The sequence below is a fragment of the Vulpes vulpes genome, chromosome 12 (assembly GCF_048418805.1).
Source record: "Vulpes vulpes isolate BD-2025 chromosome 12, VulVul3, whole genome shotgun sequence".
Lineage (NCBI taxonomy): Eukaryota > Metazoa > Chordata > Mammalia > Carnivora > Canidae > Vulpes > Vulpes vulpes.
In genome coordinates, this window is record NC_132791.1 from 33333715 (window position 1) to 33347765 (window position 14051).

General features: G+C 47.4%; 1 protein-coding gene across 1 annotated transcript in view; it reads right to left on the bottom strand.

Moving 5' to 3' along the window:
• The window catches only part of MTAP (methylthioadenosine phosphorylase), a 52431-nt gene extending 38661 nt beyond the window's left edge, over window positions 1-13770 (bottom strand). The window contains exons 1-3 of the mRNA XM_072728167.1: window positions 13376-13770; window positions 1300-1386; window positions 48-106 (exon numbers count right to left, since the gene is read on the bottom strand). Of these exons, the coding sequence (XP_072584268.1) occupies window positions 48-106; window positions 1300-1386; window positions 13376-13408 (179 nt within the window). The 5' untranslated portion in view covers window positions 13409-13770. The remainder of the gene's footprint in view (window positions 1-47; window positions 107-1299; window positions 1387-13375) is intronic.
• Between the last annotated feature and the right edge of the window lie 281 nt (window positions 13771-14051).

A 14051-nucleotide genomic window follows, 5' to 3' on the forward strand; every position in this document is an offset into this window, starting at 1 on the left:
CATCCCTCCTTTAGCAGCAACATTCAAAAAGCTTAAAAGTATCTTACCTTGCAAGGAGGACACAATCGACATTCTTGATCTTCCCCAAAATTAAGGCATCAGAAGGCTTGAACATAAGGGAAAATGGTTACAACCTAAGACTTGAAAACATTCACAGGACAATTTAAAAACCGTCATTTCAGTTGTTTGACCACAACAGGATTCTTGGAAACTTGGAAGATCCACTGGAAGGAAGGAAGAGTCCAGATTTCACCAACTTAATCACTCAATAAGGAATGCTTACTGAGCCCTCTGCAAGCACAGAGGTTCATGGGACTGGGAGGGTTGTCTTGGGTGCATGAACAGATACTACCTAGTATGATCTATTTGGAGCAAGCACCCCAGGGGACTCTGATGTCACACTGCTCAAATACAGATGTGTCAACGGTATTTGGTAGCTATGAGAACAGATGTGCAAGTGACAGGCAATAAGGAGGCCACTGTCACAGAATTTAAGAACTCAGCATTGGAACCGCTTGTCGTGTTAACCAAGTCTAAGGCGGCCACAGGATACCCTGAAGTAAGGGAGGGGAAGGTCCTGAAAACTGGAGAGGGTTAACCAGACATGAGGCCATGAGATGAGCTAAGCTGAGAGCAGGTCCTAGAGAACATGAGGTCTGAGGACCTGGCTGGAAAGAAGGGTTGGGTTGGGCTGCCAGATGCAGGAATCCTCACAGGAGGACCAGAAGAACTGCTGTGTTTGGAAGCAGCACTATGGAATTAGAAGGTAGACACCTCATCCTGATGGATGACACAAGAGCTAGGAGAACAGCATCATTTTAACAGAAAAGGGAGAGTGTGTGATTTTTAGTTCAGTTATGCCATTGCTTTCTGGATCCTCAGGAAATCCCCGCCTTGGGCAAGGGCTTACTAAAAAAGGGCTACTTTGCATTATTTATTTCTGTTTGCCATCAGTCTGTCTAGTGAGCGTGGAAGACGTAGAAGCAAATGAAGAGCTAATGTGAATGCAGAGATCTGAAGAAGTAGTTGCTATCTCTGAAATGAGAATCTGGTTTCTAGAGATAAAAATTATAAAGTCATATGTGCATGTTCATAATCTTTGAAGTCTAAGGCATTCTTAGGAACACTGTCTCAGCTGTTAGGACCCAATGACAGGGCCAGTGACCCCTCTCACCCTGGGGCAGACAGCTCTGTGCTTCCAAGATGAAGGTAATTAAAACAATTTTTTTGTGAACTTAAAAATCAAGCCAGCAAGAAGAAAGGAAAAAGCTGGTATGTCTCCACTAAATGGATATTAACCTTGCCAAATGGAGTATCCACATATTTTTCAGTTCTTCCTTCTAAGATTTCTGGATCATCCAGGCCTGTTCCACCAATTATCCCAATCTAAAGGAGACAATAAAAAGACAACAGATTTGATCATTTTTCATTAGAAACAAAATCATTATTTCAAGCAAACTCACTCTCTCTCTCTCTCTCTCTCTATATATATATATATATTATATATATATATATATATACTCTCTCTCTCTATATATATATATATATATATTATATATATATATACTCTTCTCCATTCCTAAGCCCCAGTTGTTTTAAAAAAAATTAGTTTCAGAGATAGAATTTAGTGATCTATCAGATACACGTAACATCCAGTGCTCATTACATAAAATACTCTCCTTAATGCCCATCACCCAGTTACCCCACCCCCACACCTCTCCTCTATCAACCCTCAGTTTGTTTCCTAGAGTTGAGCATCTCTTAGTTTGCCCCCCTCTCTATTGTCGTCTTATTTTTCCTCCCCTTCCCCTATGTTCATCGTTTTTGTTTCTTAAATTCCACGTGGGTGGAATCATATGGTATTTGTCTTTCTCTGACTTATTTCGCTTAGCATAATATCCTCTAGTTCCATCCACGTTGTTGCAGATGGCAAGATTTCAATCTTTTTGATGACTAATATTCCATTGTACATATACACCACATCTTCTTTATCCATTCACCTGCTGATGGACATCTGGGCTCTTTCCATAGTTTGGCTATTGTGGACATTGCTGCTGTAAACATTGGAGGGCAGGCGCCCCTTCGAATCACTATGTTTGTATCCTTTGGACAAACACCTAGTAGTGCAATTGCTGGGTGGTAGGGTACTTCTTTTTTTAACTTTTTGAGGAATCTCCATACTATTTTCCAGAGTGGTCCACCAGTTTGCATTCCCACCAACGGTGTAAATAGGTTCCCTTTCCTCTGCATTCTCACCAACATCTATTGTTTCCTGAGTTGTTAATTTTAGCCATTCTGACCAGTGTGAGGTGGAATTTCATCATGGTTTCGTTTTGTATTTCCCTGATGCCGAGTGATGTTGAGCATTCTTTCGTGTGTCTGTTGGCCTTTGGTAGGTCTTCTTTGGAGAAATGTCGGTTCATGTCTTCTGCTCATTTCTTGACTGGATTGTTTGCCTTTTGGGTGTTGAGTTTGATAAGTTCTTTATAGATTTGGAGACTAGCCCTTTATCTGATAAGACATTTGCAAATATAGTCTCCCATTCTGTAGGTTGTCTTACAGTTTTGTTGACAGTTTCCTTTGCTGTGCAGAAGCATTTATCCTGATGAAGTCCCAATAGTTCATTTTTGCTTTTGTTTCCCTTGCCTTTGGAGACGTGTCTAGCAAGAAGTTGCTGTGGCTGAGGTCAAAGAGGTTGCTGCCTGTGTTCTCCTCTAGGATTTTGATGGATTCCTGTCTCACATTTAGGTCTTCAATCCATTTTGAGTCAATTTTTGCACACGGGGTGAGGAAATGGTCCATTTTCATTCTTCTGCATGTGGCTGGCCAATTTTCCCAACATCATTTGTGGAAGAGACTGTCTTTTTTCCCATGGGATATTCTTTCCTGCTTTGTCAAAGATGAGTTAACCATAGAGTTGAGGGTCCGTTTCTGGGTTCTCTGTTCTGTTCCACTGGTCTATGTGTCTGTTTTTTGTGCCAGTACCATACTGTCTTGATGATCAAGGTTTTTAACATAGCATGAAGTCAGACATTCTGATGCCCCCAGCTTTTTCTTTTTCAATATTCCTTTGGCTATTTGGGGTCTTTTCATACAAATTTTAGGATTGCTTGTTCCAGCTCTGTGAAAAATGCTGATGGTATTTTGATGGGGATTGCATTGAATGTATAGACTGCTTTGAGTAGCATAGACATTTTAGCAATATTTGTTCTTCTAACCCCTGAGCATAGAATGTTTTTCCATTTCTTTGTGTCTTCCTCAATTTCTTTCATCAGTGTTCTAATGTTCAGGGTATAGATCCTTTACTTCTTTGGTCTTATTCCTATGTATCTTATGGGTTTTGGTGCGGTTGTAGATGGGATCAATTCCCTGATTTCTCTTTCTTCTGCCTCATTGGCAGTGTACAGAAATGCAACTGGCTTCTGTGTGTTGATTTTATATCCTGCCACTTTGCTGAATTCCTGTATCTGTTCTAGCAATGTTGGGGTGGAGTTTTTTGGGCTTTCTATATGGAGTATCATCTATGAAGAAGAGTGAGAGTTTGACTTCTTTGCCAATCTGGATGCCTTTTATTTCTTTTTATTGTCTGATTGCTGAGGCTAGGACTTCTAGTACTATGTTGAATAGCAATGGTGAGAGTGGACACCTCTCTTGCATTCCTGATCTTAGGGGAAAGGCTCTGGGTTTTTCCCCCATTGAGAATGATATTCGCTGTGGGCTTTTCATAGATAGCTTTTAAGATATTGAGGAATGTTCCCTCTATCCCTACCCTACAAGGGGGGGGGGGGGCTGGTGCTTGCTGGGCCCTACTTGGAGAGCAGTCACCCAACCACAAAGCAGTCAGGACTGTCACGGTTAGTGCTTTATGCCCTCCCAGAGCCGAGATCCCACCTCTGGGCTCGCTGACGGCAGCCGGCTGCCCCTGGTCTTCCTGTGACCCATGCACTGTCCCACCTAGGATTCAGTCCTGTGCCACCCCAGTGCCTTTCAGCAGGGACGTCCCTCAGCACAGCAGAATCCTGGAGGTTCCCATCTCGGGCTCTGCTGCTCTGTCGCTCCCTAGTGCCAGCTGCCAGAGGCTCCCTCCCCAGAAGGTATCCTCCAACGTATCACCCCAGATGCATGTCTCTGCACCTCCTACCTTCCAAAAAGTGGTCACTTTTCTATTTGTAGAATTGCACCATTTCTTTTCTCAGATCTCGGACTGATTTCACAGGTGTTCAGAATGATGTGATAGCAATCTAGCTGAATTCCTGGGACCAGGCAAACTTAGGGTCCCCTACTCCTCTGTCATCCTAACTCCTCTCAGCCCCAGTCCTTTTTAAAAACTGCACATTACTGAAAAATAATCACCCATTCAATAAATATTTGAGGGCCTTCCATACTCCAGAAATAACCAAAACAGGGGTCATGTTTTTGGACTATAGGACATTTATTGCTGACTCTGCAAATAACAAATTAGCACAGAAAGATACTTTAGCTAGCTTAAGTTAGAAAACCAAACCTAGGGGCACCTGGGTGGCTAAGTGGCTGAGTATCTGCCTTTGGTTCAGGATGTGATCCCAGGGTCCTGGGATTGAGTCCTGAGCCAGGCTCTCTGTTCTGCAGGGAGCCTGCTTCTCCCTCTGCCTCTCTCTGTCTCTCATGCGTAAATAAATAAAATCTTAAAAAAAACAAAAAACAAAACACCCAAGAAATACATGTGTGGTTGCAGACAGTACTTTCTAATGAATTTTATTTTGTCTTCTAAATGGGTTATGAAATAAGGAATGTTCAAAAGACCTCCAGGACAGAAAATATTCTGTATACCAAGTTGGTAATGTTTCCTCCTCATTATACCATTTGATAAAGAAACAAGAAAGATTCTCTTTCCTATGCCACTAAAATCACAGAGCTGTAAGAGATCATGGATAAGAGTCTGGAAAAGCAGAAAGTTAGCCTCATGTATATTTATAAAATCAAACCATCCCTCTTATATAGTCAATATGAATAATGCAAAGGTAGTTCTGAATTTTTTTTTAAAATTTCAAGTGTTGTATTGCATTTTGCAGAGATGAACTTAACAGCTATCTTCGAGGGCTAATGGGAGTTACAGGAATCTGGTACTGTGGGCAGCCCCGGTGACCCAGTGGTTTGGCGCCGCCTTCGGCCCAGGGTGTGATCCTGGAGACCTGGGATCGAGTCCCACATCGGGCTCCCTGCATGGAGCCTGCTTCTCCCTCTGCCTGTGTCTCTGCCTCTCTCTGTGTGTCTGCCATGAATAAATAAATAAAATCTTAAAAAAAAAAAAAAAAAAAAAAAAGGAATCTGGTACAGCATCTCCAGGGTTAATCTAATTTGATGACTAAGAAACACAAACAAGAACAGTTACAAAGACAACTAAATATTAACTGAAGTGTTGACTAAAAATTAAGTGACTGAAATCATTAAAGCTTCTCTGGGTTGATAATTCCTAAAGGGAAAATAATTTTTAAATTATCAGTGACAGGTTAGAGGGAGGACACTTTTACTAAAAACCGAATGGAAAGCGACTGAGCATTATTTTTTTCAATGAAAAGCTTTAAGCCTATTGTCACTTGAGTAAAATTTCTACTAAATGAAAAACACAGTTCCTTGAGAAAGAAAAAAAAAATCCCAGAGTTAAGAATTCACTGAACATTTGAATAATTTTCAGATCAGGTTACACAAGTTGACTTTATATTAATATATGGGGAAATGGTGATCCCTCTGGCTCCCAGTTTTCTGGAAACAAAACAAAACCAGAGGGGCAATTTAGTGAGATTTTACTGAAGAACTGCTAGTTACGTGATTCAGAACTTGGAAGTGTCCCCACAACTTCCTAAAGTTGGCTAAACTAGCTTTTGAAGTTGGTGCCACCTTGTGGTAGGTTGTTGAAACCACAGCAGGTTACACATTCTGTGCCAACCCCACAGCTCTCTCCTACCTTGCTACCACATTAACATCCTAAGAGTAACCAATATTCCAGTTTTCCCATCAACAGAAGTGTTCGTTTAAGTCAGTACACTTAAATCATGCCAATGCACTAGAAAAAAAACTTTAAATAGGTTTTATAGAATCTTAATCCTTCCTCTAACTGGCTACTCCATTTTATCCTTCATTTCTTACATCCCCGAAGCACCCCAGATCATGGGGTGGTGGGGACCCAATAAGCTGCCCAGCCTGTGTCCTCACCCCAGGTCACAAAACTGAACTGCTGACTCTGAAATTATACTCAGCAGTTGGGGGATTCTGTTGCTCTTGAAAATTTCTGCCTTGCCCCCCCCCCCCTTTTTTTTTTAAAGATTTTATTTATTTATTCATAGAGACACAGAGAGAGAATGAGAGGCAGAGACACAGGCAGAGGGAGAAGCAGGCTCCATGCAGAGAGCCTGACACGGGACTCGATCCAGGGTCTCCAGGATCACGCCCTGGGCTGCAGGAGGCACTAAACCACTGCACCACCAGGGCTGCCCTCTCTCCTCTTTTTAGAGGTTTCTTACCACTTTGACTTGGCTCTTTCTGGAGGTCCCCTGGGCCATGGCATCTCATATTCTGGATTCAACACTAGAGTCTCAGATTTGCACATACAAAACAAAACTGACTGTGGTGAAACCACCTCTCGGTTTGGGGCAAGCTAGCCCAGCATCACAGCAGTGACTAGGAAACGCCCACCAGAGAGGTCCTGCCAAAGTTCAGCACCCTTAAGCCCGAGAGGTCAGCAGCCTCAAGCTTCAGTCCACAGCTCCCAGGCTGCATGACTGCATTAGGAAGCCCTGGAAGAGAAACATGTACTGGCCGTGAAAGCAAGACCTGCTACTGCTCCCCAGAAACGCTGGGATGGGGTCTCTGGCGCTGGAATGATCTGTAGGTGAGCGTGTCCAGTCACCCAACAGGCTCCAGTTGTTTACAGACAGTCGTATCTTGCAAGGTACACAGGACAATACAGCCACACCAGGAAATGGTCCACTAACCATCTTCCTGCAGCAGAGGGAGGATCTCAGCGCCAGGATGGGGCAATGTCGCCACCTGCTGGCCCCACAGCAAAGGATAACCAGCATGGAACTCCCAGGCCTGGAGCCTCTGAATCCAACAGCTGACTCTGTACCTGCCTCAGTGATAAAGTCACTGTGTCTGAGTACTGAGATGTGCCAGGCACTGTGCCAAGTGCCCCAGCCACCTTACCTCATCTGATCTTCACAACCACTCCGTAAGATACGCCTTACAGTATTATACTCATTTTCCCAAAGACAAAAGAAAAGTATCAAATTAAGAAACTCCTCTTCTAACAAATCGTCAGAAGCAAAGCTGGAATAGGAGTGGTTTTTCACGCTCAACTGCGATGATTTTACTGTCTCTTGATACCCCCTGGAGTCCTTTATATCATACCCCTTTAGGAAAGTTGTATTCTCTCCATGTACTGAGGAATCTGATGCTCAGAGAGGTCAAGTTCTGGGCCAAGGTCACAGGGTAAGTATAGAAACAATGACCCTGGGCACCTAAGCTAACACTTCCAAAGGGAGGGGCCTCATCCACACTCAGGAAGCAAGGACAAGACCTTACTAGGCCTCCTGAGCCAAAAGCATCAGTCCTTAGTCCAGGTAGTCCCAGGCTGCCTAGAAATATATTTGAGGACTGGGATGGAATTTCTGGGCCAGTCCTGCTCAGCTGGGACTTCTTTACACAAGATAAGGTTCTGAAATAGAGAACCCTTGGTCAATCATGGTCATTGCCAACTTTTAACAGCTACGGGTTCATCCCATGCTTTCCCACACCAGGCCACTGCATCAATTTCCTTTTAAAAAAGAGGGTTTGACTTCCTCCCTGAGAGTGCAAAAGCATTTTATCTGAATGTTGGCCAGAATGGTTATTTCCAGCAATGCTGAAAGGGCTCATACGAACCCCCTACCCTGTGTCTTTTCCCTTAGGACCTGGACCCAGGAAATTACACATATACTACTTGGTTTCAAGAACCACTCACCATCATGCTGAGGCCTAGATACATTACCTTAAAGAAGCCAGCACTGCATGACGGCATTCTTAAAACACCTAAGCCCAAGCAATTCAGACTAACTCCTGCTAGGGAGCTGGGCTGCCTCTGAGTGCTTCAAATTCATGATGAGGCGAGAGGACCAGAGCTCAAGCTGGCAGCAATCCCTGATCTGAGCACTTCAGTCCTTCAGCTCTGGTTGCCACTGACATATCTGGCAGGCGCAACAGACACAAGTTCTCCATTTATTAAGACAACCTGGCTTTGAGCCTCCCAGGGCCTTGTAAAATCCTGAAAGGCCAGCTGTATGGAGAGAGAGTGGCCAAATGTCTCAGTCTGGATGGCCTGTTTAAAACCTGCAATATGGTCCACAGAGATGGCTGGGGGCTCTATCTCGGATCTGATGCTCCTCTCTAAGGCACCCTTGTAGGCATTGGTCATGGTGAACTGGCTCAAATTTATATGTTGAAGCCCTAACGCCCATACCTCAGTATGTAACTATTTTTGGAAAAAGATCTTTGATGAGATCATTGAGGTTGAATGAAGTCATGGGGAGGGCCCTAATCTACTATGACTATTGTCCCTATAAAGCAAGATTAGGACACAAGCACACACCGAGGAAGGAGGAAGACCGTGTGAAGCACAGGACGAAGCTGGCTGTCTGTAAGCCAGGGAGAGAGGCCTCTAAAGCAACCAACCCTGCTGACACCTTGATCTTGGCCTTCCAGCCCTCAGGCTATGAAGAAAGCCTGAGGTACTTTGTTATGGCAGCCTGGCAAACTAATACAGTAAAGCAACATTTTGGTCAGAGACAATCTTATGACACAGAACATCCATCATTTTTACTTAACCAATCTCCTCTTACAAAGTCAGGATGCTATTCTAATGGGTAGACACACCCTCTTGAAGATATAGTTTACCTCTTGAAATGGCCCATTTTTTTTTTTTTTTTGAGAAGCATTTTCCTCAATGTTTACTGTATTCTATAGAGCTCCCTCCTACTGGTGGGACAACAGCAGGAATCTTCCTGGTGCCCCCACCCGGTGAGTTCCTCAATACAAGAATCCCACAGGGAGTTTTCAACACCAAAGCTCAGGTCCAAGATTCTAGAGACTCTTTTTAATCGGGAAAGGAAAAGTTTGTTTTCTTAAAACTCCACAGGTAGTTCTAATGTGCAGCCAGCACTGAGCACCTCACTCTAGGGCCCAGACCAGGAATTTCCAAAATCTGGGCTCACTGAAGGTCACTGTCTGTGACTATCTGTCTCCTGATTCCCAGAACCTGTGAACGTCACCTTACCTGATTAAATCAAAAGTTTTGAGATAGGGAGATTATCCTGGATTATCTGGGTAGGACCTAAATGTAATCATAAGCGCCCCTGTAAGATGGTCCAACGAGGAAGAAGGCAACATGATGCCAAAAATGCTGGTGACTTTTAGAAGATGGAAAAGTAAGGAAACAGACTCTCCCTTGGATCTCCCAAGAGAAGCTGCCCAGATTTTAGTCCAGTAGGACTCACTCTGTACTTCTAACCTCCAGAACTGTGAGAGAATGCATTTGCACAGTTTTAAGCCATCCAGTCTGTGGTGACTGTTATAGCAGCCACAGAAAACTAGTACATCACGAATCACCTGGCGAGCTTGTTAAAAATGCAGATGCCTGGGTCTTCCAAGCTCTCTGGGTCACCACTTGTCACACTTTTGAGGGCATCTGAATATACTGAAGCTCTTCATTTTTTTAAAAAAGATTTTATTTATTTATTCATGAGAGACACAGAGAGAGAGGCAGAGGCACAGGCAGAGGGAGAAGCAGGCTCCATGCAGGGAGCCCGACGTGGGACTTGATCCCGGGTCTCCAGGATCACACCCTGGGCTGCAGGCGGCGCTAAACCTCTGCACCACCAGGGCTGCCCTATACTGAAGTTCTTCAAAACCTAGATTGCGGGGCCCCCTATACTGAAGTTCTTCAAAACCTAGATTGCGGGGCCCCCAACCCAGTGCTTCTGATTCAGCAGGACTGGGACAGGGCCTAATAAGGTGCATTTCTAACAAATCCCCCGGCAGGTGCAGATGCCTCACACACTTTGAGAATTACTACTTTAGATGCTTCTGAGGCACAGACTAGAATACCATGATCACAATCACAGTGAAGGATGAAGGTCCACTGCACACAAAAAATTTCTATCACCTGTTTGCTCATCTGTACGGAAACGGTCAGATTCTTCCTTAATCCGCAGAATTATGAGAATCCAATGAAATAACGCATTAGTACCCGTCATTATTTCTGTCTATCCCCCCATCTCCAACAGAAACAAAATAAAAAACATCCCTGCAAGCAACAACAAAAGTCTCCTTATCTCTTGGTCTTTCTCTGCTGGTCAGGATACAAAGTGGGCTCTCCTACCTCTCCTCACCAGTCTCTGTATCAGGGATCTGGCCCAGATCCCTCAACCGAGTGTGTACTGGCTCTCCCAGAAGTGTGTGGAAACCCAAGGGGACATTTCTGGCTGCCACGAAGACTGGGGCATTTTTTGGGGAGGCGTCCAGGATGCGCTATAGGTCTTGCAATGCTCAGAACAGTCTACAAAAGGAGGGACTGTCCTACCCAAAATGCCACTGTGGACTAAACAAAAACATGAAGGCTAGCTGGTTCTTTGGCTTCCAACTGGGACTTGAGGGTTGTTCCTTGGTTTCTGAGAGTCACTTAGGGACTTTCAGTCCGAAGGCCTTGGCCAGCTATAATCAGGGAGCCAAAAGGAGAGCTTAAAAGGTCTGTCGTCCCAGTCTAGACTCCATGACTTGTCCGTCTCTCAATGCAGTTTTACTGTAGGCCACTACCCACTTATGATAGGACTACATCCCCACCTTGTCCTGAGAACCATGATTAATAAGGCTTATTTTTAACCCTCCAGAACAAAGGCTGGGCAGTTGCCTGGGGGAGCCATAGCCCATTGAAAGAGCCCTTTAGAATGTTCTGTCTGGGTGCCAAAGACCTGTTCATCCCTCTGCATGGTCATGCATACCACCTGCCCATGTCTGACGCTGGAGGATCATGTCTCCCTGAGGTCCTCCCAGACAACAGCTGTCATGAATAACATGGGCAAGTGTCCATGGGGGAGGGGGGGACAGGTGGCATGATCTCCCTACTTACATAATAAGATGGGGCCCAAAGACCCCATGTTAGATTTCAGAACTGCCTCACAGCATCTAGTTGGTGGAACACCAGTTTCTAGGCCCAATTCTCGATCTAGGTCCACCTGTGTAGCTCTGAACACCTTGGTCAACCTCTCTGGGACTCAGCTTTATGTCCACCAAAAGGGGTCTGTGTGGCTATATGGTCTTAAGAAATGTTCCAGTTCCACGGTCTATGATCAGAGGGTAGGGTATGGTTTTTATGAACCTGTTTTGCTCTGCACACTGGCACCTGCCGTCTCCTGTAGAGGATGATGCCTCAGCAGTTTGGGGGACTTGGTGTCACTGTCATGGATTCTCAGAGCAAAGCTGTCACCTCACTAAGCTCAAAGAGCAATCAGCAGGCTGGCCTAGCGCTATTTGTACCTCTTAATTTTATATTCAGCATCTTGCCAAAACCAAAAATATACATCATTCAATATTTACATCAGGGCTCTAATCAGTGCCCATTCTGCACTTAAATGCACTGCACTAATTTTGCAGGGAAGCTGCGTGGCTGGAAAATGCCAAACAAGACTGAAGTGAGACTGTTTTTTCAAAATCATCCCTCTATGCAAGGGAGGCAAACCATAAAAGACTCTTAACTACAGGAAACAAACTGAGGGTTGCTGGAGGGGATGGGGGTAAGGGGATGGGATAAGTGGGTGACAGGCATTGAGGAGGGCACATGATGTAATGAGCACTGGGTGTTTTATGCAACTGATGAATTACTGAATTCTACCCCTGAAACTAACAATACAGTATATGTTAATTAAACAGAATTTAAATTTAAAAAATTTAAAAATTATCCTACTCTTAACATCACTTTTAAGTGTATTCCTGTAAGGGAAAGTTGATCACTTCCTGCTTACCCACTGAAAGCTGTGGCCTAGTAACACTTATAATAACCTATAAAACACCAGAACTGCTGGGAAAAAGTCATGCAAGATTAATTTCACACACCCCCCCCCATTAAGCACTAACTTTTAATAAGTTTCAACCAGTGCCAGACAGATAATTGGAACCATCCCAGCAAACCCTGTAGGAAAATCTCCATTTACAGATTGGCTCCTAAGGCCCTGGCTCACCTACTTCCGCACATAAGCTTTGGAAAAAACGTTCTGCCTTGTTCTCTGTTACTGATAAGGGAGAGGCGATCTACAAATACTTGTTAAATTCAAGATGCCTTTCAAAGTGGCAAAACAAACTTCATGTCTCTAAGTATGAATGCAAACACTCTCCACTCTACCCCTTCTCCTTCTAAGAGCCAAAGAGCCTGATAAGCGAATCACTGGCTGAGTCTGGAGACACCCGAAGGAGGATCTATCCCAGACCTTCCTATGCCATCAGGCAGGAATTTCTAAAGTCAAATTAACTGAGTTCTCAGCCAACCCAACCACCTAGAAGAGATCTTAAGTTCTAGCATCCATTTTCCCATTGCACTGTAATTCTACACACGCTCTCTCCCAAGCAAGACACCAACCAGGTCACAAGGTCACAAGCGTTTGCAAGCCCCAGGGCAGCAGGCCGCACGCTTCAGCCCTCGGCCCACCTCCCACCCAACAGCGATCCCTGGTACCGGGGCCCGTGAGGTCTGAGGGCACAAGGGAACTGATCTCTAACTTTCGAGGCTGCAAACAAACCCCGAGGCCTCCAAACAGGGAGCGGCCCTGGGCTCCAGCTCGGGGAGTCCAGAAGTCTCGGCCCTTCCCCAAGCGCGGCCGCAGGGAAAACTTCAGGACAGCAAAGCCCTGCGTTTGCAAGAAGAAGAAAAAAAGCCGGAAGCTCGCAAAAGAGCCAGCACCCAGTTCACGTGGGCTCCGCGAGCCGAGGCGGGGCGGAAGCCGGAGTCGGGCCGGCGGGAGGCGCCAGGAGCCCCCGGGGCGCCCCCCCCAGCCCGCGCCCCCCGCGGCCCCGGGGAGGGCGCCGAGGCCGGGGAGGCGGGCGGGAGGCGCAGCCCCTGCGCACTGCGCCCCCCGGGGCTCGCCCGCTCCCTGCGCCGCGCGGCTGCCGCGGAGCCCACGGGGCGCGCAGGCGGGGGCCTCGCAGGCGCCCTCTGTCCCCCGGCCCCGGCCCCGGCCCCGGCCCCGGCGAGCGACCCCGGCCGGGCCGGGTCTCAGCGGCGCCAGGCCAGGCGCGTGGCCCCGGGGCGCGGTCCCCCGGGGCGGGAGCGAGCGCAGGGGCCGGGCGGCTGCAGCCCCGGGACGGCCCCTCTCACCTTCACGGCCGTGGGGGCGGCCCCCGAGGCCATGGCTGCGCGGCGGCGGCGGCGGAGGCGGCGGAGGAGGCGGAGGCGGCGGAGGCGGAGGCGGCGGAGGCGGAGGAGGCGCGGGCCCGGCGGCCGAGCGGGCGGCAGCAGCGGCAGCGGCAGCGCCGGACTCGCGGCGCGGAGTCCCGGGGGCGGCCCTGGCTCCTCCTCTTCCTCCCCAGGACAGCTGGATTGGCTGCTAGTGCGGATCGCCCCCGCCGCCCCCTTCCTCAATTCGAGGTTCCCGCGTCCCGCCCCCTCCGCAGACCTTTCCGGTTCGCGGTGCTTTCTCTCTCCACGCGGGTTCTGAGTAGCGGGTGCCCGGCGAGGGTGATAGCGGAGGCCGCCGGGTGAGCTCCGCGCTGCGCTTCAACCGGCTCCGGGAACTTCTGCAAGACCCGCCCCCCGCGAGCCGGCCCGGCGCGCTCGGGCTCCGCGGGGAGGTCGGGCGGGGGCGCCTTCCACAAGTCCTGGCGGGAGGGAGCTCCCCCCTCCCCCCCCTCCTCCTCCTCCTCCCCGGGGCGGGGGCTGCTCCGCGACCTCCCTCCAGCTGCTGACGCGGCTCACCTTGCTCTTCCCACCGCCTGGACCCTGAGTCCTGGGAGGCAGAGCGCGGACGGCGCTGACCCCGGACCCGGGGATGACA